At 34.4% G+C, this 25,217-nt stretch overlaps 4 protein-coding genes across 5 annotated transcripts in view; 2 read left to right on the forward strand and 2 right to left on the reverse strand.

Moving 5' to 3' along the window:
* The window catches only part of LOC117680405 (uncharacterized), a 29,199-nt gene extending 28,339 nt beyond the window's left edge, over positions 1-860 (reverse strand). The window contains exon 1 of one of the 2 annotated variants that reach the window (XM_066074121.1): positions 609-860. In XM_066074121.1, the coding sequence (XP_065930193.1) occupies positions 609-737 (129 nt within the window). In that variant the 5' untranslated portion in view covers positions 738-860. The remainder of the gene's footprint in view (positions 1-608) is intronic. The other variant, XM_034453339.2, reaches the window with a different exon arrangement.
* Positions 861-2,395: 1,535 nt separating this feature from the next.
* On the forward strand, positions 2,396-8,267 carry LOC105334246 (E3 ubiquitin-protein ligase TRIM13). Its single transcript, XM_011437612.4, has 3 exons — positions 2,396-2,514; positions 2,681-2,808; positions 6,026-8,267. Exon 3 carries the CDS (start codon positions 6,048-6,050, stop codon positions 7,539-7,541), a length of 1,494 nt encoding a protein of 497 aa, XP_011435914.3. The 5' UTR covers positions 2,396-2,514; positions 2,681-2,808; positions 6,026-6,047; the 3' UTR covers positions 7,542-8,267.
* Positions 8,268-10,657: 2,390 nt separating this feature from the next.
* LOC105334244 (26S proteasome regulatory subunit 8) lies at positions 10,658-18,177 on the reverse strand. The gene is made up of 13 exons (XM_011437610.4): positions 18,066-18,177; positions 17,059-17,139; positions 16,476-16,545; positions 15,987-16,084; positions 15,559-15,684; positions 14,989-15,150; positions 14,352-14,515; positions 13,811-13,887; positions 13,068-13,144; positions 12,547-12,645; positions 11,867-11,977; positions 11,190-11,276; positions 10,658-10,868 (listed from the first exon to the last, which is right to left on the reverse strand). The coding sequence occupies exons 1-13, from the start codon at positions 18,081-18,083 to the stop codon at positions 10,815-10,817; spliced, it is 1,224 nt and encodes a 407-aa protein (XP_011435912.1). The 5' UTR covers positions 18,084-18,177; the 3' UTR covers positions 10,658-10,814.
* A 173-nt stretch (positions 18,178-18,350) lies between these two features.
* LOC105334242 (chondroitin sulfate synthase 2) lies at positions 18,351-23,497 on the forward strand. The gene is made up of 6 exons (XM_011437609.3): positions 18,351-19,151; positions 19,542-19,670; positions 20,137-20,276; positions 20,532-20,650; positions 21,400-21,513; positions 22,256-23,497. The coding sequence occupies exons 1-6, from the start codon at positions 18,450-18,452 to the stop codon at positions 23,380-23,382; spliced, it is 2,331 nt and encodes a 776-aa protein (XP_011435911.3). The 5' UTR covers positions 18,351-18,449; the 3' UTR covers positions 23,383-23,497.
* Positions 23,498-25,217: the final 1,720 nt, after the last annotated feature.

Genomic DNA, 25,217 nt, shown 5'->3' on the forward strand with positions numbered 1-25,217 from the left:
TTACTGGCTTAGTATCTATAGATATCATTAGACCCGACACGTTAAAGGTGCCTTGTGTTATTAATATTGGGGATATGTTTTGTATAATTTAATAAATGTATACAATGTACTTTGATAATAATAGTCATTTGATAATAACTAGAGGTACTGTGAGCAAGCTCACAAATGAAAATATTAAAACTGAAGTCTTTCTCTAATGGAAAAGAATCGATATGTCTCTTTTTCTTAAAGTTATGTTGAACTAGCACCAATGACCAAAGCTCCCATCAGGACATAATTACAGGTCACAAACAATCTTGTGATATTTTTCTTTATAGCAAATAATATTTAGTTTTTCTTATTGTGTTAATTTTTTGTGATGTTATTTGTATGCTTTTGGCCTTTTTTTATATTTCAAATATTTTTCATAATTTTTTTTTTTACATAATGTGCAATTTCTTCAGATGCAATAAATGATAAAATTAACGATGATTGTGATGTGGTCTTCCATATTAAAATGTAATTTAAGATTATATGAAACATTTCTGCAAATTTGGTGAATTTTGGAGAAATGTTTTTTGGACCCCCAAGCCTCCTTAATTAACTGTTCACTATGAAATAAATCGCACCTTGTGATTATTGCACTGAGTATTGCTCCTAATCCCACTAAATCCGCCAATTCCTCTATATTCCCCGGGGTATCCAATAACAAAGGGTCCAAAAGCCACCAATAAGGCTAAAATAGCACTGGAAAGCATGGCGTTAAGAAACGTGCGCGCTTTTTTTCGACTGATAGGCTTAGTGTCAGTTCTCACAATCAATGTGACTGTCTATATATGCATCACTGGTCAGCAGATTGTCGTTTTGATTCACTGTGACAAATACCATTGTCTTGGGTGTATTAACTGTAAAGGCAGAGCCTGAGGCATGATTTTACAAGCGTGTCATCCGCTTGTCATCACTCCACTTGTATAATTATACAATAACTTGAATAAGGGTATTTTATTATCAAATGCATGATAATAAAATTTTGACAAAAAAATTGTCTGAGAAGCATGGTTATTATAGAAATATGTCACAAACTTTGTGTGTGTGTGTGTGTGTGTGTGTGTGTGTGTGTGTGTGTGTGTGTGGATAAAATGGCTATATAATTTGATAGTAATATGCATGTGCATATGATTAAATTCCTCATTTTCCAAAGTTTTTAAGGACTAAATTAGATTCTAAGACACACCAAATGTCTCATTGTGTAAGTATTTAACAGTTCTCGATATTATCAATGCATTTCTTGTAACCTTGTTTCGCGCTGAAAAATCACTTTGATTTCGGCCACCCTCCATGCATAAATAAGACACAAAAAAACATACTGACGCAAGCAAATGAAAAATATAATTGTTGTAAGAATCATCATTGGTTGTTTACATAAAAAAAACACCACAAACACACCACAAAGAAGAAAAAAACGATTTCGTTGTACTAATTTTTATGGTAAAATTTAATATTTTTTCAGCAACACGTTTTGAAATTTAACACTTTACTATTATTATTAAAAGTCGAGTTCATTACTGTAACGGTAATTGTATAATTATTGCCATAGTATAGAGTAATGGAGAACACATTGATTTGCAAATTATTCTCATACAAAGTTCAACTCATCATTATTCTCATGGAGATTATGCATTTCAAACCATATTTTATTTTTTGTTGCATTGTATTGAATTAAAACTTAATGCTTTAGTTTTTATGATTTTAATTAAAGGACCACATAATAAAATAATTCTGTAAACATTTGTAGGCAAGAGACAAGATTTGTAAGGGCGGACCGTCCAATATATATATATATATATATAGAGTGGGTATTTTTCAGTAACCTGTATGTCATTCTCCAAATACAAATTATTCTGTAAACATATGAGTTTGTACGAAAGAGACAAGATTTGTAAGGATTGACCGTCCATTTTTGCCGATATTTTTGTATTGTTCACCATTACATGTATATCCAGTGCTATAAGACGAATGTCTTCTGCATTAAAGAAATTGAAATTGAAATTGGCGATCTCTGTATATGTCTTCTTTCTCGTAAAATTCAAATTACGTCTCGATAAATATATCAATCTAAATGTACTTCATTCAATAGCCTTAAGGTTTCACTGAATTGATGTGATAATATTTGATATACATGTATGGAGTTCAGGATTAGGGAATTCTGGGAAAAAACAAAAAACAAAAGATGACCCAGCTTTTGACATGTATAGCAACTTTACATTGATTTTTTTTTTAAGATAAATATAATAATCTTTTTCATCAATCATAAAACTGTTTAAAAAATTGTCTTTAAAAATATATTTTAAAAAAAAGGCCTGCGACTTCTTTGTGCCTGCGTAAAATTTAAGAATTCGATCAGAATGTATTTGTTGATTTACGGAAATCGCTTTGCGTGAACGCGTCCGAGTTATCGTTCCTGTTTAAATGTCTAGCAATATTTTGTCAACATCGGAAATATCGATTTTTGAGGGACAGGTTTTAACATGCAAGGTAAGGGCGATACTTCATTAACGTGTAAACATTGAATCCTGAATTTTTACTTCTGTCCTTTACTATTTCAGTTATAATCTTTGACATTTGTATTATGCATTTCATTATTGCTGTAAAAAATAAATGTTAATCTTATTTTAATTGAAATAAATTTAATGTTTTTCAGTAGCCTAGCAGCAAAAATACACGTTGATGATTCATGTTTAAATGCTACCTCCATATAAACAAACTACGACCTAAACATAGGACATTAATCATAGAGGGGTATACTAGAAAACATCGGAAATAAATCGGGTAAGAAATTCATTTAATTTATTATTAAGAAATTCATATAATCAGATAATCTCTCTCTCTCTCTCTCTCTCTCTCTCTCTCTCTCTCTCTCTCTAAAATAGATTATGATTAAAATAGATTTATAAAAGATTTAGAGATTTATATCTTATATAAATAATGTTTAATATATGGAACACAATCCTGTAAGACAGCACAAAGGAAACAGAGTATTATGTATAGAGGTACAGTTATCGTTCCAAGCAACAGGCATACCAAATAACACAGTCTCTGACGGGAGAAGTTGCTCTACAGTCTGTGGTCGTTAAGGTTTTAGGATGGCTGGAGAGTATATGCTCTTTCTCAGTGATGGTTAATTGATTACTGATCTCTTCTGGCCAAGTCCGAACATGATAGGACATTCAATCATTACCCTGATGGTCCTGTCATATAGAGTTCCACGAAGTAGGCGACAACGTCAAAAGTAATGATGTATATAGCACCAAATGTTTCTCTATGATCTCCATAGCATGGTCAATTGTCATCAGGTGCTGGTACATCCAAAACATCACTCCCGCGTAGAAAGTCAGTGACCAAATCCCTCCAGCACGGCTCTGGTCGAGTGTCTGAGGGCAACTGTGCTTCTCTGTACAGATGTTAATTAAATTCCATGCAGACGAGTGTAAAATAGATAAGTGAAAAATAAACAATGATTAACAACAATAACACAATTTGTTGTAGCTAATTTTGTTATAATCCTTTATAATTTTGTAACAAACTTTCTTTGTTTCATTTAAAATTTTATTATACTTCTAAATCTCTTTACCGAAAAAATTAAATCTAAAAATAAAACCGATTGTTACCTTAATTCAATCGATTAAGCTGGCCGATGTATTACAGTATTAAGGTTATAAAAATGCATGTAGTCACTGCAGACTCACCCCCACTTCATCATAACACACACAATTTAGTAACGTCATTACTTGTTATAACACACATAGATCAGGGAAAATTTAAAAAATAATAATATTAAGATCTACTTCGTGCCCCCCTCCGCCATCCACCTCGACCCCCTCCCCCCATCCGTCTACAACCACCATCGTAATTGCATAGTTAGCCTGCTAACAAGCATTTTGTTCAAATTGAATATACTGGGTGAGTTACATGTATATGCAAAATTTACAATGTGACAATTTGCATACGTTATAATTCTAAATCTGTGTATTTATCTGATTAAACGATATCTGATGTTATGTAAGATAAATTCCTCGAAATGGTCAAAGGAAGCAAAATACATAAATAAATGAATAATAAATTTATAAATAAAAAATAAAAGACATCATTCTCTACCCAACTTAAAATCTTATGAAATATATTATTTGTTGGATAACAGTTATATTTCACTTTTGATATCATCTTCCCAAGTCAAGCGTTTCTGATCCGCTCTGCTCTGCATAAACCCTATGTAGAGCAGAGCGGATCAGAAACCCTTGACTTGGGAAGATGTTTTGATATGTGTTATTAAAATGCCTTAGCTTCAGGAAGTAAAGAGGTTTTAAATTATCCTACTGCTATGTCAATGAATACACTGCACATCTGACTACATGGGTGTTAATGCAAACTTTACATTGATATTATTAACTTTAATTGTCCTAGAATTATGTTGACAATCTGATGTGTTAATTGCACTAAATGGGACGGGGAGATTTTATGCTTCCTATCATTCATTAATTCATTCATACTTTATTTCCTCTACATAGAGATTGAACATACCGGTAACACATACATACATTTTCTAACGGGTCACATCAAATATATACATTTACACAAGTAATAATGGGGGGGGGGGGGGGGTAAACAAATAAATAAGAAATATCAAGACTATATACAAAGTTTTCGTTTGCTACTTGTAATATAATAAAACGAGAGGTTCTTGTCCTTCAGAATATTACATTTTTTGTTGGACAAGGCCTCTGTAAAATTTATGTTGACCGCTAGCTGTACTGAATTGAATTGAATTGAGCTCTCCTGTAGACCTGTATGTGTCATCAGCACATCCAAACCATGTGGAATTTAAAGAGAGGGTGAACTAAACTACTAATAAATATAATTCTAAAAAAAAAATCTATTTTTATAATGGTTAATACAACTACTTGTGCCTCATGTAAGTTCCACAGGAAAGAGCATTTTCATGAATTTCATGTGTTTTCACGTGTTTACTTCACGTGCATTTTAATTGAAACTCTGAGTCATACGAAGAATAAGAGTTAACATGCTCACACAGTTAGAACTGGTGTTAAAATAATCAAGACTAATCTGAGCAAAATTTTGTATTTCTTTAATTTTTGAAACCGTCAACAGTTGTCCAGAGTGTCGATTTTGCCGTGGAGTGTATATTTTTTTTTATCTATGCCTCCTTTGTTTGAGTACTGTGCCATTTCCTTACATATACAAAGCACAACGTCTTTTGCCAAATACTGGTATTGATTAATTGATTAGGGGGTTCACCGATCGGCAACAGGTATATGAACTTAGCGGTGTTTTTGTTTACAAAACGTGATTTATTTGCCTTTTGGTGCTTCGTCACCTTGTCCTTACCCCTTTGTGATAATAAAGTTTCATATGAGTCTATAAGAATTAAGATGTACTAATTCAAATCATACTTAGTGGAAGAGATTAATCCATACGCCCCCTTTAATTTTAATTATTTATCCCAGTAAGAGTATCCTTGCCATTTGCCATCCGCTTTTATCCCCGTAAAAAATAATATACTAGTACATGTACTTAGTACATGTACTAGTACTGAAGTTTTTTTATAACTTTTTTTTAGACGAGAGAGAGAGTGCCCCGCGTGAGGCTAAGTTTACTCGGCATCAATTAGTTTTTACATTTTTGACATAGGTTATAAACTTTGACCGTACCCCCACCGAGAATACGCTTACATTAAGTTGTCAAACAGACTAATATCTATCGTACATCGAGTTTTAAACAGTTTGAACACATGTATGCATCCCCCCAACTCCTTATTTAATCAAATTTTGCACCGCACCTTTCATACGTTGAGAAAAACAGAAACATTTAATTCTGGAATTTTTCTAACCATAAAAAGTTAACGAACATTTATTTTGCGAGAATATTTATTCGATTCTCGCAAACAGTTTATGCTGAACCTCATGTTCTATACTCAGTAATGAAAAAAATTGCCCGTTTCTAATTCTATATGAACGTTTTATCGTTGTAGTTTCACGGAACTAAATAACAAAATGGCGAATGCTACGGATGACATCGCGGACTCGGTGAAGAGGAGTCTAATAGTAGACGAGGCGGCGTTCGAAGAGCAATTCTTGCGGTGCCACATCTGTAACGAGAAGTACGACCAGACAGAGCGCCACCCCAAATCTCTGCCGTGCAACCACACCTTCTGTCTGCCGTGTCTCAAGCAGGTGTTCGATCACAACCAGCAGAACAGCCGAACCAGACGACAGATCACGTGGTTCGATGACTCGTACGAAGGAGTGCTGAAATGCCCCGAGTGCCGAGTGGAGATTTTCCTGAGACGTGCGGAGATCGAGTCTCTTCCTTCGGACCACCGCGTGATTCAAATGATGGACTTCTTGTCCCAGGTTTCGGCCAAGTCTCAGAATGTTTGTGGAAAACACGAAAACCAGCCGTTGAACTTTTTCTGCAAGAAATGTCTGCATCCCGTCTGTCGAGACTGCACTGTGTTAGACCACAAGGAGAACCAGGGTCACAACATCGTGGACGTGTCTGACGCGCTGAGTGAGAGCAAGGAGAGTTTTGATAAGATCGAAAACAGCAGCAAGCAGCTGTTAGACAAAATGAAAGGCCGAACGGACAGCCTAGCGAACGCCTCGAAACAACTGGACCTTCTAGAGAGGCAGATGCGGGGAACCATTAAAGACACGTTCATCGAATACAGACTTCTTATTGAGAGGAGACAAGAGGCGCTGATCAAAATTCTTAAGGATTCCATTAAAGAACAGAAGACAGCTATCAATACGCGGTTCGTTGACATCGCTACACAGGGTTCTTCTCTACAGAAACTGTACGACCAGTTCCTGAAGGCAAGATCTGTGAACGACCTGAAGAAACTTTTCGAAATCCAACAGGAAGTGACGCAAAAGGAATCCCAATTTAAGGTCACTGCTGAGGCAAACGATGACGAGTTATTCATCGCGTGCAAGTTTGACGTCCCTTCCGAGTGTCAGTTTTTAGCGGAAATGAGTGGACTGGGAGAGGTCACCACCCAAGAGGACCAAAATCTACGTAACCCCGTCCCCGCCCACCAGCTCGTGCTACTGGACAACATGGAGACGCGTCAGCCGCACGCGTACATTCCGGACTTTCCGGAAGATCAGCAGGAGGAACACGACGACACCTCTTCCGGCGTCGGAAGGTTGCGTCGCCATCTGCAATCTTCCACTGCGCTGACCCCGCCATACGCAACAGACGACAACTACGACGAAGACGACGAAGAAACTCGAGAGACCATCGCTTCTTCTTACTTGATGAGGATCGCTTCTCGTCTGAACCAGAGCGCGGCGGACATGGCGGATGTCCTGCGCACTGCTGACGCCGACGATGACGCGGGGACAGAGACTAGGTCACATCCCCGCAGCAGGGGTACTACTTCATCAAGGTCATCCCGAAGGTCGAACGTGAGGGTGGTGCGTCATCCCTCGGCGAGTTCCGGGGGTCAGAGAACGGAGCAGGAACAGGGTCATTACCAACGATAACGTTGTCATGTGTGAAAACAATTCTACTTCTGTCATTCATTTTTAATATAAAAACATGTACAGTTATATATAGACGCATTCATTGACCGTGATGATGATGTGATACAGACCAAACATGTGATAAAAATTCTGTACTTAGAACAACCCCCCCCCCCTCCTCCCCCTCCCCCCCCCCCCCCACACACACACACATACTAACCACGTGCTCTTTCATGTTTTATTTATAATAGTGATATATTTGTTTGTTTTGGAGAGAGAGAGAGAGAGAGAGAGAGAGAGATTGATTTTCTAATACACGACCAATCATGGCCAGTTTTTTCATGTCATCATATGCGATTGTAGTCCCATCTTCAACAATTACCAAAAACAATGTAAAGTTGCTGTTTTTATTTATTTATTGTACATTTATGATTAGTATTATACATTGTCAAGGCTTATTTTATCCAAATTAAGGTCCCACTTCAGTATTAATTTAAAATGGACCTGCAGGGTTAATTTTCAACCATTTCAGTCAATGTGTTGTAACATTCTTGATCTTGGCATAAGTTAACACATGGTTAATATTACACACTGTACGCAGCGTTATCGCTTCCTATAGTTCATTTGTTCTGAATCTGTTATTTATTTTAAGATTTCGTTCATGGTTGGCTTGCACTTATGGAACATTCCTTTATTTAGTATATTATATGATTGTGAAATTTTCATGAAATATAAATATAAGAATTACTCTTTGTTGCTTTCAAATAAATTTTGTAAAGAACGAAGGGTCTCTTCTTTAAGACATCATTATCTTTTTAAGATTTTATTTTATTCGGATTTTTTACTTAATTAGACCGTAAGTTCAACATTTAACCGTAACATTTTCTCTTTCAAACTCGTAACATAGAAATCATTATTTCCTTAATTATCAACAATTAACATGTGCCTGCATACATATGTACAACAAAATGGTATTCAGAGAATTCAGAAAAAAATCTTATATATATTTTATTTAATCTTTCTAGTATTTTAAAACATTTCAACGAACAAAGCTTAACCCCCAAATGTTATATTATAGAGGGACGTTTTTCTCCCTTTCTTCGGTTTATAAAACTTTAAGACCTTCATATTAAGAGAAGAAATACATTGAATCGTAACAGTAAAAAAGTCTTTAATCTTTCACACGGTAATTTCACCTTCTATAACTTACACATCAGCCAAGCCAAGGTATGTAGAGCGGAGCGGATCAGGAACCCTTGACTTGGGAAGATGTAAATAATATGAAAACACGCGTTTTGTTTAAGGAATGAATTTAATTTCTACCTATGTTATACGATATAACATAACTTGGGACAGTAAAGTTACGCTTTATAAACCGCGAAACGGTTTATAAATCAAAGTACTGAAGAACTGACGGGAGTTGATTTTGTCGATGTTTTCAATGATATGTTATTTTGCATGACAAGTACATGTATACGTAGTTTCTAATTTGAATTACGCATATTTTTATATTATAAATTTTTGAACTTTTTCGACTAGAATGTCGAGAAACCTCCATATGATATTTAAAGATAAAATTAATTCAATCAAACTATGTATCAGTGGTCGAAATATTTCTCGAAAATTGTATGGATCCAAGCAATATTGAACTCTAGTCTCGTTCAACCAAACGCTCGGCTGACACCGTAAATCTCCGACAAGGGTTTACGGGGACAGCCGAGCGTCGAGTTGAACGAGACTATATTGAACTCTGGCGTAGGAATACATACGACTACAAAAAATATTTAAATTGTTCGTACCATTTAAAATCTGACTATTTTTAAGGTATTTGTAAATAAGTTTCCTTGAAAAACAATGCTTTAGCATACATTACATCGAATTCATCAATTATTTTCAAGAACTAAGTCTTGTCAGAAGCAATGATTTGTGCTGAGGTCCAAACACTGTTTCACTTTCGGTTTGTCCGAGTGACTGCATAGGAGAGTTGATTAAAAATCAACTCCCAAAAAGCGTAAACTGTTTCAAGTTATGTTATACGAGTATAACATAGGTAGAAATTAAATTTATTCCTTATAATTTAATTTTCTACTATTTAAATCAGATAATAAGGCCCATATTAATTAGTTAAAATATGTTAATTTGTACATTTAAACGTAACGTCAAGCGGAATAATACGTTTCGCACGCGCGTCGTATTGTGCCGTAGGCAAGGTATGTTATACGATATATATATGAATTTGTTTAGCCAGTCAAATGAGGCGTTACAATCAGAATTAAATTATATATATATGAAAGTTTATTTTAACAAAATAACAGCAATGACAGATTGACACTCCCTTTTATTCTCTTTAGAGTATAAATCAGGCATAGAGTTGTTTATGAGGCATGAATACAGAGTAGAAAACCATGCAATCTTTATATAAATAAAACCTATAACTAGACAACACTAAGATAGTGACCATTTCAAAGGGTGGACACTCGATAGGATGAAAAGTTTTTCATAAAATTTTGCTTTGACTTTGACAGTCATATAACTTATATTTTATAAAGGAGAAAATCTTCCAATTACTGTTCAAATTTAAAGGGTTTATCACAGAATGATGTTAAACATATTTCTGTGACTATACAAAAGTACATACAACTGAAATAGTGAACACTTTAACCACCTTCTGCAAAAGAAAAATATAGTTAAACTTTGATATCTCGAACACTAATATCTCGAATACAATGGATACGTTGAAGTGATTTGTAAGTCCCAACCACTTTTTTTTTTTAGTATTTTACCCTCAATATCGGGAATACTCGGATATCTCGAACTATTTAAACAGTCCCATCTAGTTCGAGATACAAGTTTGACTGTAGTTTCCTGCATCATTACATGCAGATTATTGCTAAATGTGCTAGATCTCGAAAGGGTAAGGGGTGAATTAAGTTTTTCGACTTTAGTGGATTTAAATTGTTTTTTTTTGGGGGGGGGGGGGGGGGGAGCGGGGGCGCTCAAGTCGGAATTTGATTTTTCGAATAAGAATCCGGGACGTTTGAAACAAAGAAAAGAACATCTCTCTCTGTCTCTTTATCCCCATGGCTCTGTCTTTCTCTGTACCTCTCTATCTCTCTCTTAAAAAACACCAACAAATATTTTAAATTTCACAATGAATATTTAATATCGTCTGAGACTGACATTGATAAGTGTATAGAAATGATAGAAATGGAGGCTTTTATTGTCTCTGTAACAGAAGTTGCCCTCCTCAATGCACATTCACAAACAAAAATGAAGACTGGGATCCAAACAGATCTACTTCCACTGCTTTTTAATGGACATGTTTTTCTCTGAATCCTTCTGCATCACCTAAAATTAAAAACGGAGAAATTCAGATTTTTACAGAATGCTGCATCAACTTTTTCCTTTTTGGATGTCTACCTATTTCATTGAGCATTCCACTGTTTAGCTTTGTTTACAATACAAACAATTTCAAACTCTGCATCTGGCTTGCAACTCATTATTTGACTTAAGTTTCAAACCTTGATGAAGCATTAAAAATACCCCTATAAACCCCTATAAACCATTCTAGAAATTAGGAAAACAAAATTTGAAAAATGTCTAGGTCCCTTTAACATCTAAAGATGAAACCACAGAACTGAATACAGTAAATACAAAAAGCCTACTGACCTTGGCCACCGCCAACTCAAAGTCCTCTTGCGTAACATGCACTCGTCTCTCTCTCAGGGCGTACATTCCGGCCTCTGTGCACACCCCCTGAAATAAAACACAATTACGATAATAACATCTTAACCTTCTTGCAGATATTCTGATTTTATAATCAAACTACATGTAACCCAGTCCAAAACAAAAGGAAAACTTTAAATTTTCAGACTAAAAATTATGAATTCAACATCCATTCAAATGTAAATCAAGGGTATATGCGTTTTTTAAAATATGTATATTTTATCAAACTGGGTAGAGGAGATTGTTTTTAGTTACATTGCACAGTATTTAATTCTAGATAATTTCTGATTTAACTTAAATGTGAATCTCTCTGTTCAACTGAACATCTAGGAATTCTGTTTAAGTTTATACGTAAGTACATGTGTATGTAATTAGGGGGAATAACCCAAACTGTCTATCATACTACTTTTAGTGGCCTAGTAACACGCCACCATTATTAATTGCATACTTTGTGCTGCATCCGAATGAGAGTAAAAGAACTCTACATGGAGAAACAACTTAGAGAATAGTTGTTTGACATATCTGGAAGTGTTTGCAAATTGAATTTAAGATTTATCAAACATCTTGGAAATGGAATACTGTTTCTAGGACCTGTATATTTCACCTGCTGTGTGACTTACCTTGACCTCTGCCCCGGAAGCCCCCGGCATCATCTCGGCAATTTTCCTTAGATTGATGCCCCTTGTCAGATTCATCTTACGGGAGTGGATTTTCAGAATGTCTAATCTTGCCTGTTTTAAAGATATAATCATCAATTTCAAAACGAGAAATTTTAGCCTTTCGTACATCACATTGTTTAAAGTAGAATGAAAGATGTATGTCTAATACAAACAAGGAAGAAACTATGTTGTATAGAACATAGAAGATTGAAAAAAAAAAATCTCTATACAGTATATTCCTATATAAAACTTTGACCCCCCCTCTATGAAGTCATGAAAAGAAAATTCATTTAATTTCTCAATTTTAGATACTATATTTGCCCCCGTTTTATTTTCGCCCCTTTCACCCTCGTTGTCAGCAAGGAAATTCAAGACTGAGTAAATTCCAATTTCTCAAATTATCTCTTTAAAGACAACTATGTCTGGGCAAATTAAAGATGGAGTGAAACCATTTGCAAGTGAAGAAGGGCGACAAAAACACCGAGCAAAAAATAATCCTCCATACAGTACTGTACATCACACGTGTAAAAATCCGAGTTCAAAATCAAGCATACTTTTCATATCAAAACATTGTTTTATGCAGACAAAAAATTATTAAACGGAAAATTCACAGCAATGTACGTGTCAAAAAGAGACCTCACCTCCTCATTCGGGGGAGGGAACTCGATTTTTCTGTCTATTCTGCCTGGACGTAATAAAGCCGAGTCCAGGATATCAATTCTGTTTGTGGCCATGATAACCTGTAGGAGATATCAACAAATCAGAATACATTTGTGTTACGAGATATCACCCTGTAGATATCACCTGTCAGAGATATCAACAAATAAGAATACATTTGTGTTACTAGATATCACCCTGTAGATATCACCTGTCAGAGATATCAACAAATCAGAATACATTTGTGTTACTAGATATCACCTTGTAGATATCACGTGTCAGAAATCAGAAAACATGTCATGATGTGTTAAAAGGTACCATTATGAAGATAAGAGGAAAAGAGATACTGAGGTAACTTTGTACATGTACATGTACATGTATACCTCTCTTCAAGATATCAATAAATAAAATACACAGGTCGTAACAAGATATCATCATGAAGTTATCATCTTGACTATACAGGAAAAGAGATACTGAGGTCTGTATAACTTTGGAATGTAAATACCTTAATGTTTTGCTTTGGCTCAAAGCCATCTAATTGGTTTAATAATTCCAACATTGTTCTTTGCACTTCAGAGTCACCTGCAAAAGGAATATATCATAAATAACATCTAGTTTACTAGTAACAATAGAGTTTATACTTGCTTATTAAAGATCAAAACAAAACTAGTGGGGATATACTATGGCTTCATATCAGAATGTAGTGATCATATTATAAAGTTCAGGGGTTTTTTTTGGAGAAAATATCTTCAATCTCATTGTATGATGAAACACTGCTATAGTTAACAATAAATTCTCTTTTGATAATAATATCTGACGAAGTGTTTGTTAATCACTAAGCTTGCATTCATCATCAGAAACCAATGACTTTTAAAAAACCTTAAAATAATCATCCTTGGCCCCCAACTCCACTCCAGTTTCATGAATATGTTAAATCTTTATTTTTCCGAATTGGTCGCTTCATTCAAGTATTTTTGTACTGGAGAACTTACAAAACACAATAATGCCAATGCATAATTTCTTAATCAGAAGCACATGATAACTACATATTCTTCCGTTTTATTAAAATATATCTCCAAAAATCGATAAATTCGTTTTCTCATTGATATTGAGCTACAATGAAAATAATGAATATTCATGAAACCAATAAAATGTAAAATAAAAGATTTGGCCCTGGTCAGTAAGCATGTTGAGACTGGGCAGGGTTTCTTATGAGGGTAAGCTTTCTTACTCCATCAATGGCCTTACCTCCTGATCCGCCCTCTAACCTTGAGGAGCCTATAGAATCAATTTCATCCATGAAAATGATAGATGGTGCATGTTCTCTGAAATAAAAAACAAAACCAGGATTACATGTAGAGCATGTTGAAGATTAACACTGTTATCAACATAAAATCTCATTGAGGACAAAAGTATATTATGCAAATTCTCTGCTTTTAACATCTATGCACAGACATGTAAAATTCTACTGAAAAATACAGTCATGTATCCTCCAAACAAGTATAACAGTTAGAATGTAGTCTACACGATAACTAGGATATCTGTAAAGTTAACATACTATGTATTTAGCATGTACAATCATATTTAGCATAAAATGATTGCTCAACTAGCGTGGATGTGAATTATTGTATTTCTGTATGCTCCTAATATCACCATACATGTTTATTTGGATGACATTAAGTGATGTACTCAATTTAGCAGAAGCTGCTTTCTGCCAAAAATGCAGAAGAAAATACACAGACAATTGTATATGTAGTTCATTTACAGTATATTTGTATTATGGAGTTACCTGGCCATAACAAAGAGCTCTCGCACCATCCTGGAGCCCTCTCCAATGAACTTTTGCACCAGTTCAGATCCAGATACTCGGATGAAGGTACACTCTGTGTGGTGAGCCACTGCTCTGGCCAGTAAAGTCTTCCCAGTCCCTGGGGGTCCATACAGCAGCACACCCTACACAATTCAAAACCAAAATGTATATATGTGTATTAGCAACACACCCTACAACACAATTATATATGACTTCTTAAATATCAGCAAAACACACTATAAAGATATATGACTATGTCCTTATTTTACTTTGGGTTATTCCTTATCTTAAGGTGGATATTTCTTACTCTAGGCATCGACACTCATCATTTTTGATTCAGTTAAATTGGGATGTGATTGTCCAAATTTAAGGCTGAGCTACTCCTTACCTATACCTTAGACTTCGCTTTTCCTTATTTTGGGCATGGCTATTCCTAAGCCTTGCTTTAAGCTGAGCTATTCTTTATATTTGGCAGAAATACCAAAGTACATGACTGTATTCCTTAACTTAGACTTGGTTATGCATTACCCTACATTCTATTCATCCTTACTTTCTGCTTAATTATTCCTTACTTTAGGCAGAAATATTCCTTAATTCAGGCTAGATTATTCCTTACCTTAGGCTGGGCAATTCCTAGGGCCTCGAACAGCTCCGGGTGCTTGACTGGCAGTTCTATGACCTCCTTGATCTCCTTGATCTGCTTGTCCAGACCTCCCACCATTTCGTAGGTTGAATCTGGTACTTTCTCTACCATCATCAGACTCACTAGAGGGTCAACCTAAACGAAAACATCAATCGTAAATTGGATATCAATTATGTTTAAAGTTCATTGATTATGATAAACGTGTACTGGTTTAGCAATTCATTAAAATATAAAACATTTAAGTACAGTACATAGCTACATGAACATGTAGATCATATTTAATATTACAGTGTATTGATATTCTCATTGGGTTTGAATTTTTGGCTGTGGAAGTGAGGTGTGCATTACAAAAATTAATATCACTTTAGTATAGCAAACTTTCTAAAAATAGACATCTGAGCTTAAAAGCCAAAATTTAAGACAAGTATTCTCACATTACTGTCTGTTAAAAGAAAACCAACACACAATTTTTCGTTTGAATTGATATCTAGCTTCAACATGAGTTTGTAAAAGAAGATGCAGCTCCCTCTATTGGTAACTTACCTTGTTGGGAAGAATTTTGTGCAGCGTGTAACTGTCATTTCGAAGAGCAACTCTGCAGTTTGGAGTGACATCATTAATGTCAATGTTTTTGTCAATATCTACCACAAACTTCCCTTCTGGATGCACCTGGAAATTTTAAAAAGGATGGCATATTTAACAACATTATCTCTTGACAACACATTCCTATTATGTGCATCCATCAAATTCAGATCAAAGTAAAAAATCTGCATTAAATATAATAATGAGCAAAAGTAATATAAATTTTTTAGTACAAAGTAGATACATTTTTTTATGGACAGATTACACATTTTTTTACTCATTGGTTACACTAATTTCTGTATGTTAGAGATTGCAATGTTTCTGCACATCAAAAAGAAACAAAAAAGTATTTTCTTTGTTTCAGTATAAAACAAACCCGCGACATGTACCTTGACCAAGACTTTCTTTTTGTCCATGGGTTTGACTACTTCCCCCACATAAGAGCCTTGTTCTTGTAATAGCTGAAGTTCCTCTCGCAACATTCTCACTACAAAATATATTGAAAAATAATCAACTCAGAAATCAAAAGCTAACAACTTCTCCCTAAGAATAACAAAAACAGCATACTAAAAAGGCGATCTTCTCTCATGAAAATATGTGTTAAAACATCTAATATAATAATAATATAATTTGATCTCTTTCATGCTTTTCATTTAATAAACATGGAAAAACTAAACTCCTAAAGCCCAAACTAAACCTATAAATCCTTTCTCAAATTTTAAAAGAAAATATGTTCTCATGAAGCCAAAATTTAAACTAAATTTAAAACTATATATACATTTTTTTTCCAAGGAATCAAAACCTACATTTTGAGTTATTAAAATACTTTTGCAAACAATGTTATAAATTTTTTTTTAAGTGATGTCTTTTAACTATACCTTTAGCATTCAGTTCATTTCGCTGTGCTTCTAATCTTCTCAAGTTTTGTGTCTTGTCAGTGACAACAAGCTGAATTAAAAGAAGTATCATTATTTATATACATAAGCTGTAATTTAAATCAAATTCTGCAAAATATCTTACACTGTTTGTGTAAACATGGTAAGTGAATGTTTAGGACTCCCACAGTCCTTCTTGGTACAGGGTCTGTGTCCCATTAAATTAGGAAAACTATCAACATTTTTCGCCGAATTGGGAAATTTTGCTTTCATATAATCATTTAAAAATAATATCAGCAGAGGATTTATCGCAAGATACATATGATCATGAGCATCTCAATATGCAAACATATCATTAGGGTAATGTCTCCTGCACAATTTTTCGGGCCTTAGGGAAAATGTACAAGGAGTAATCAGTAAGAACGAAACGGTTTATTTTTTTTATACATACAATGTAAATTTTGTGATTTTTGGAATTCTAGATAATAAGTAACTTGGGAATTTTAGGTGGTTTTCCCATTGGAAGGGTCTGTTTCTCAGACCCAATTCAAAGAGATTGACAGCCCTGATGTTTATTGTACATTACCTGCAATTCTTCAATTTTGCTGATGTAGTACTGTTTGATCCCTTCATGATTGACAGCTGTACCTCCATCAACTTCCATTTTCTAAAAGACCAAGTAAAAACTGATGAATATTAACATGAAAATTAAAGTTAATCTGGGACTCCTGCAATTCTAATATTTTGTTCCCAAATTGAGTTATTGTGATCAGCTTCGGACGGTCACAGTTCTGTCCATATGAGGCATCCGGCAAATTTTACAAATTGCGCACGCATTGCGCCTTGTGTTTTATTTTATTTACTTTGCAATGAAAGCCGAATGTAAGTCTTAAATTACATGTAGATTACTAAAAAAAGGTTATTCAAATGCGTTTCCCCTGAGCAATGCTAAGAGTAAAACATTTTTACAGTTACATATAAAATGATTCAAATCACGCTTTTCTTTACCTATGCGTATAAATATCAATCAGAAATACAATTCGCCTACTAATGTACAGCTTATTTATGCCTTCCTGTTTCAGAAATCAACAAAACACTGTGATGCATCTATTACATGTACCTTAATGCTTTCGCATTACATTAACAGTCAATGATATTACGTGCCAATCATGCCTTGAAAAGGTATACCTGTTATAAACTGCAGCAAAGTACATGTATGAAGTCCTCTCTCTTACATCAACTGAACATTTAAAACCTTTACTTTGTTATGAAATACGAAAACCCATTCAATATAGCAAGCTACTATTTGACAAATACATGTTTTTGGGTGGTGAGTTAGGCCCTATAATGATATTGGGTCCATTACAAATTTTAAAAAAACTGACATCTCGCTGAGAACAGAGGCAACTCGAAAGTGCGTTGTATACAAGGATGACTATGCGTTTCAAAAGAAAACATGTTTTCAACTTTTTTATTGATCGGTGTCCAATAGTTTAAAAGAGTGGTATAAGATCAATAAAAAATAGCTATTTAATCCATTTTTTGGGTATATACGTGTTGACCATTCGAGAGAAAGACATCGAAAGATTTTACCTGATCGCCTGCCATCATTTCTCGGATATTATTTTAATCTGTGTCTATTTATAAACTGGATTCAATGCTTATTAGAAAAAGCGTTTTGCTAACCAAGCAAAGTGCGCTCAGTTTCAACTATTTACAAAAACGAAATGAAAAAAACAATTACCAAGCCTAGAATTTTCAGTTATCTGACTTAATTATCATCCTACAATTTTTATTTTTTTATTTTTCTATAGTATAGCAGATGGATACTAATATTTTTTCTATACATAGTGTATTCGTTTTGTTGGAATCTATATTTAAGATTTCCAAGAGACTGAGGAGATTTGCCATTTGGGGATGTGGACAGTCGTTTTCTTCTAGATCATCCATCATTTTGAGGACACAACATTTTTCAGTATGATACATTACCATGGCATTCGTTCATTATTGCCAGTTTTTATTGGAGTAGTTCTTGGATTTACACTCAATGTGATGATTTCCCCATTTTTGGATGAAACGTGTGATCCATCAACAATAGGCCAAGAACAACTTGTTAAATTGAGGGAAACAAAGTCACTCTATGAAAACGAGAAAACAAGCGAAAGTGAACAACCAACTGTCAAAGTGAAAAATTATGAAATACCCCAACCGCTGAAGATTGAGTCGAATCCAAACAAGAAACCTGTTCGGCCAAGATTTGTGGCTACAGAACTTGGAATCAGAGAGAAACTCTTTGTAGCAGTGTTAACAAGTCAGGACACTGTCAATTCATTTGCCCTTGCCGTCAACAAAACGACAGCCCATTATGTGACTAAACAAATGTACTTCAGCACGTCAAAATCGGGAAATGTTCCAGCGGGAATGCCCCTTGTTAGCTTTTCCGATAAAAACAGCAAACATTTACCTCTTCACGTGCTGAAGTACATATCGGAACATTTTTCTCACACTTATGACTATTACATGTTTATTACTGACAGGACGTACATTCGAGCTGAGAAGATTATTGAACTTGTCAGCCATATCAGCATCAGTGAGGATATTCATATGGGCGCCGTCAATATTCATGCTGAAAATAATCCTGACATGTGTTCTCTAGAAGGAGGTGTTATTATATCACAGGTCTTTTAAATTTTATACTCATGTTTGATATTCATTTCTCTTAAATACAAGGTACAAATGTGAATTAACATGTTTAGTGTACATGATGTATATAAATGTTGCATAAGTCTTAAAAAAAACCCAGCAACAATTGCTTCATGATTTGTTTTTAAATAAAATGATTTCTTTTTTCATAGCAAATATTTTGAAAACTTTATTTAACTATCTTATCAGTTCTAACAGTGATGAATTTTCATTGGGAGGGGTGATTTTTCAGTTTGAATGATAAATTTTTGCCATTAAATATAGCGGTCAAATAATTGATAACAGTCATTTATGTTATGACCATGATGACTGCTCATATTGAATTGTTGATCATACAAAGATTTTTCCATTTTTATGTTATTTCAGTCAGTTCTACAGAAAGTACTTGCTGGTTTAGATTGGTGCCTGACAAATTCACCCGAGGCAAACCCCAGCGAGATCTTTGGTCAGTGCCTGTATCACTCGACTAAGCTGCCTTGTTCAAAGCATGGAGGGGTAAGTCTTATAATTATTTATTTATACAATACATTTGATATTGTAAGTTAAACATCAGTTCAAAATAGCTTAGCTTGAGGTAAACTTTGCCAGAGTTGCTCACCTTTGTAACCATATGTGATGAATTCCATGTTTCAACATGATAAGGAAAAATCATATGAAAAGAAGCCAGATGATGATCATGTGGATATATATATATGAAAATTAAACTCTTTTTTTCTGTTTTCTTATAGAATTCAGCAAGATTATATCTCTTTTATTTAATAACTATTTTAGAAAGTACTTCACATATCATCAAAGTGACTATAAATTCCTCAGTGTTGAAATGTATAATCAAGTTTAATTATATTGAACATGTTGAAGCATCAAAGAAATAAATCTGTAGTTGATAAGTTAGAAAGATGATTCAAAGTTCATTTTTGGACAAAATTTTTCAAAATTTTGTTTCTATTTATTTTATTCATAGGACAAGGAGTACCGTCACTACAAGGTGGAAGACTTTGATTATGACGACGACATCTCAACACTCCGAGAAGACGGGCGATTTAATTCCTCGTTCTCCGTTTATCCCATGCCCGACGATCTGTCATTATTCAAAGTCCACAGGTAAACCAATCTTGTTTGAATAATACACTGTATCATGAATGCTGTTTTTTGATCGAATCTGTTATATGGCTTTGCTCTTTTGCCAACAATTTTTTGGAAATTCAAATTCAATTTCTGTTCGATTTGCACTGTTTATTAAATAGACATAAAAAAGTTTACCCATGTATAAATTTTATTTGCAGGCATTTCATAGCAAACTGGTATAAATTTCGAAAGCTATTAAAATTCATTCTTATATATTGATGTTTGCAATAGATACTTCTGTCAGCTGGAGCTTAATTTGACCAGACAGGAGATAAACAAAGCCAAGGAGAGTATTATTAACCTGAGTTACTACACCGTGGATGGAATCGACTCCTTGTCTTGGCCAATCGGTATGCAGGGTTGTTTCTAAAAATTGAAGTAGAAGGGAGATATAAAAAAGTAGAACTTCTACTGAAGGCGATCTGAAGGTCTAGCTTATAGCTAGATTGTGTTTGAAATGCAATAATAGCTGGGTAATTACGTCACTTTAGGCGGGGGAATTCCCCGCCTCCCGGGTCTTAGAGACAACCCTAAGTATGTCCTTCAGGATTCTTTGATTTACATAAATTTCCCAAGGGTTAACATAAGGAGGCTGGATGGTTACAAATTACATCACTTCTACCTTTAAATTTTAGATATGAATTCTCTAGCTATGAACTTTTATTTAACAGTAAAGAAAAATCCACATTTTTCGGCTCTTAAATTTGAATATTTTGCAATATCTTTTTACAGAGCTCTTCTTCTTAAGGAGATTTATACTGTATAAAAGTGGCCACCAGAATCCAGCCCTCTTAAAACCAAAGAAAACATTTATTTCATTCATAAATATTATATGTTTCAGATAAATTGAGCGTGTTGAGCAAAGTAGTTATGAATTATAAGAATTTTTTAGTAAACCAGGTGTTTGCGAGTGTATCATTAAAACATTCCTAATTTGAAGAGAATGATGAGTTAATATCATTGAAATCACTTAATATCTAAAAGGGTTTAAAATATTTTAGCCCCAATAAATGAAAGCCTGCATATGCCTACCTTTAAACATTTTAACCTGCAAAAAGATTGTTTTTCAATTTCTTTTTTTCATTTTATGAATTTTAAGGTACACCTGAGACCACCAGACCAAAAAAGAGATTTGATGTCATAAGATGGAACTACTTCACTGAGTCTCATGTCTTCTTTGAGGATGACTTTACCAATATGAGTCCTCTGAATGGTGATTATACATGTTTATAATTCAGATAATTTAAATTACTTGTATGAACTTTTTGTAGTGCAAACTACAACTATTCCTACATGTACAGTACCAATCAGACCCAACCTAACACCAGATTAAACCCCAACTAAACCCTGGGTTTACTTTGGGTTTATTTTTGAAAAATGTATGTCCCGTTGGGATTTACTTTGGGTCCACTCAGGGTTTACTTTGGGTTTACTTGTGGTTTGTTTTTAAGGTACTCTTTAATCAATTGAATGTGAAGCAGACCCATCTTTTATCTTATTATCTTACTGCCTGTAATTCCCACCCCTTGTATATTCCAAATACTCATATAACGTCTGCCTCAGGGGTCTACTTCTGATCGGGTTTACTTTGGGTTTAATGTGGGTCCTCTCTAGTAAACGGGGAGTAAACCCCAAAAGTGAACCCAGGGTTTAGTCTGGGTTTACTTTCTGTTAGGTTGGGTATGACCGGTACTGTAGTTATATTTTGGCTTTTCCAATAAAAGTTGGATATTTGTTGAAGGGTCTTTCCATTTGTTGTTGTTTTTTTTTTGGAATACCAAATTAATAAAATAGAAAAGTTAACTCAATAAAACTGAAGTGAAAAAAGCTTATTTCTTATTTTTAAAATTCTAAAACAAATTAAGAAAGGAGGTTTGTGTTTGTGGTGATTCTTGCCTAGTTAATGTATATGCTTTATTATAAGTCATTTCTTATACTTCATTTGTTTACTGTAGGAGTTGACAAGCAAGATGTCCAAGAGGTCCTGCAGACAGCCTTTAAAAGAGCTAACAGACTTTATGACAACAAATTCAGCAAATTTCAGTTGATCAATGGATACCGGCGGTTTGAACCTTCGCGCGGTATGGAGTACCAGCTTGATTTGAAGTTACGAGAGAAGGACACGAATAGTGATGTATTGAAAAGATTTCACCTTCTACGACCCCTCAACAAACCTGAACTGGTTCCCATGCCCTACGTTACAGAAACGTCTCAGGTTTTCCTGATTCTTCCCCTTTTTGAAAAAGACGTGGCAGACGGATTGCATTTCCTCGGAGAATTCCAAAGAAATGCCATCCAAATTAAAGACAATTCTGTCCTGTGCCTTTACTTGATTTACAAGAAGGAAAAATTCTCCTCCGATCCCTTTGTGAATGTGAAGTCGACAGTCGCCTCGATAACGTCCCAGCCAAATTCGAACAATAAGATCATGATGAAAAGTGTGGAGATGAATTTGTCTTCCATCAAAGAAATGGAATTCTATGATGTGATTGTCTCTGACTTTAGTGCCAGCACCTTGGTATCCATGGTAACTCCAGGTATGGAACTGGAGCTGGATTACATTAACCGGATACGCATGAATACAATCGCAGGCGTACAGATTTATTTCCCGATCTCTTACTGGCAATACAAACCGAATTTAGCATATGACCAAAAACCTTACCCAGATATGGTTGAGTTAACCCAAAAATATGGTCATTTCGAACCTCTGTCTTTCTTTCACTGCTCGTTTTACGTGTCGGATTTCCAGAAAGCTAGGCGATCATTGACAGCCAATGAAGTCAAACACTTCTCTCTGATCGACATGTTTCTCAAGTACCAGAAGCTGCATATATTCAGAGCAGCAGAACCAGCGCTGAAAAATCGCTGGCAAAATATAACGTGTAATGACGAAACGAACCTGCAAGGTGAACATTGCTTGGAAAGACGCAACCAGAATCTGGCCACTAGGGCTCAGCTGGCAAAGCTTTTGTTTGAGTATAATGAGGAGGATGAAGAAGTTGATGATGAAGATGATGATGATGAGGCAGAAGAAGCCAATTTTGATAAACCATTCATGATGAATGCTTTACATAAGGGTTAGGAATACCAATATTCCACTTGTAAAGGGACTGTCTTGGTGTACCATGAGTCTCAAATATATAATTTTTATGCATGCATTTCTTTTGAAGTATATCTGAAGGACATGAGCTAGAAGTATGAGCAGTAAGTCTGACTCCATAGTAAAGCTTTTGATGCTTGATAATTTTTTTTAAGTGGAAACAATGTAGATTGAAAGAGACTGAATGATATAGAAGTAATGTACATGCATGTTTATGTAAAAATTTGCTTCCAAATTTTCCTGTTTTATGTGATGACTTTAATTTTAAATGAACAAAGATAAGTTCTTGTTAAAATACTCAAAGTATTATGAATTTATGATGCATGTACACTGCAGTATGTATAGAGGGTTTATACCAAAGAACAATGTGATTGCAATTTTAAGTATTTCAGATACTTGTATTATCGATTAAAAGAGCAAATTAAAATTCCTTGTTATAGAATATGTCCTTGCTTTATTACAGAATCTCTGAACAATTAGAATTTAAAATGGGACACTTAATCATTATGTTAATTCAAATGTAAAAGATTGAAATGTATTTTGTATTGAATCATTTTTACACACAAATTTTGTTGGTTGTATATTTTATAAACTGGCATCAAAGCAAATAACATTGTACTTTACATATAGTATTTTGTCTGAATTGTTCAGTTATTGAAGTCCATTTTTATAGTATATGTTTTCAACAATATTTTTAGTTCTTGTTTTTAGATGTATATTTTGCGAATGATAGCATTTAAGCATAAAGATATTATTTTCAAGAAAATTTTGTTTTTCATTTAATGATATATTTTCAAAATTTGATGTATTGAGTCCGAGAACTCAGTTGAGGTAGAGTAATGCTGGAAAGAAAAATGCCGAATATAGCACAGTAGCTATATATTCTAGACATACTTCTCTATATTAGGTACTTTTATACCTCATGATTTCTAAATTAAGTGTGCTTTCCCATTATTTCACCTTCTCCTGAGTGTGAATAATGGGGGGGGGGCATTTTATTTTGCCGGTAGGAATTTTGAAACATTGACTGATAGACAGGGTACATGTTTTTATTCTGAAAATTGAAAACACTATCTTATGTTGGTGTTCAAATAAATTGTACACATGCTGCATGTAGATATAATTAAGGAACAATCAGTTTGTCATTTTTTTTGTCTTTTTTTGTGGAAAGGGGGGGGGGTCCCAAGACTTGACGAACCCTTTTAAAGTATTTATTTTTCAAATACATGTAGTTTATCGTGAATTACGAAAGTCAGCATTTCGATAAGTAAATTTACAAATCTATCAAATATTCCAAGTTGCCATTTCTTCCAGTAAAGGCAATGCATGCATCAGATTCCCGTTTCCAAGGTACAAAAAAAAATTCTCGTTGAAAAACGCAAGAGCACTTATCATCAGAGCAGTGACCAAAATCAAAGAATTTTACCATTCTCTACATACATCTTGTTTTGCAAAATGGCCATAAAGCAAAGTTTTTCATACCCCAAAATAAATATTAAAGGCTAATTCAACGTCCGCTGCACTAAGAGATACGCAGTAAAGATGATGTTCTCATGCATACCAATTAACCCGAATTCTACATAGCTGCTTCCCCCTTTTTGTAAAATAGATATCTTTTATTAATTTCCGCCATGGTATGGAAACAACGCAATACAGTTTTTTTAAATGTATGAACAAATGCGATCTTGTATCAGCGACAAAGAATGTTAGTGATGAACGGGAGAGTAACCATTTCAGATCTTCAATTTACATGTATTTGTACAATGTCATGTACATATTGTTTATGATTATATTCATTTGATTTCTAATCCCCATCA

This window comes from Magallana gigas, chromosome 10 (genome assembly GCF_963853765.1).
Source record: "Magallana gigas chromosome 10, xbMagGiga1.1, whole genome shotgun sequence".
Taxonomy (NCBI): Eukaryota; Metazoa; Mollusca; class Bivalvia; order Ostreida; family Ostreidae; genus Magallana; species Magallana gigas.

Coding starts and splice junctions, on each gene's coding strand:
- LOC105334242 (XM_011437609.3), top strand. CDS start 18,450: ATGATACATTACCATGGCATTCGTTCATTATTGCCAGTTTTTATTGGA. Junction 20,277..20,531: donor TCATTATTCAAAGTCCACAG/GTAAACCAATCT, acceptor TGTTTGCAATAG/ATACTTCTGTCAGCTGGAGC. Junction 20,651..21,399: donor CTCCTTGTCTTGGCCAATCG/GTATGCAGGGTT, acceptor ATGAATTTTAAG/GTACACCTGAGACCACCAGA.
- LOC105334246 (XM_011437612.4), top strand. CDS start 6,048: ATGGCGAATGCTACGGATGACATCGCGGACTCGGTGAAGAGGAGTCTA.
- LOC105334244 (XM_011437610.4), bottom strand. Junction 15,151..15,558: donor ACAAAATTCTTCCCAACAAG/GTAAGTTACCAA, acceptor GTTTTCGTTTAG/GTTGACCCTCTAGTGAGTCT. Junction 14,516..14,988: donor TAGGAATTGCCCAGCCTAAG/GTAAGGAATAAT, acceptor TGAATTGTGTAG/GGTGTGCTGCTGTATGGACC.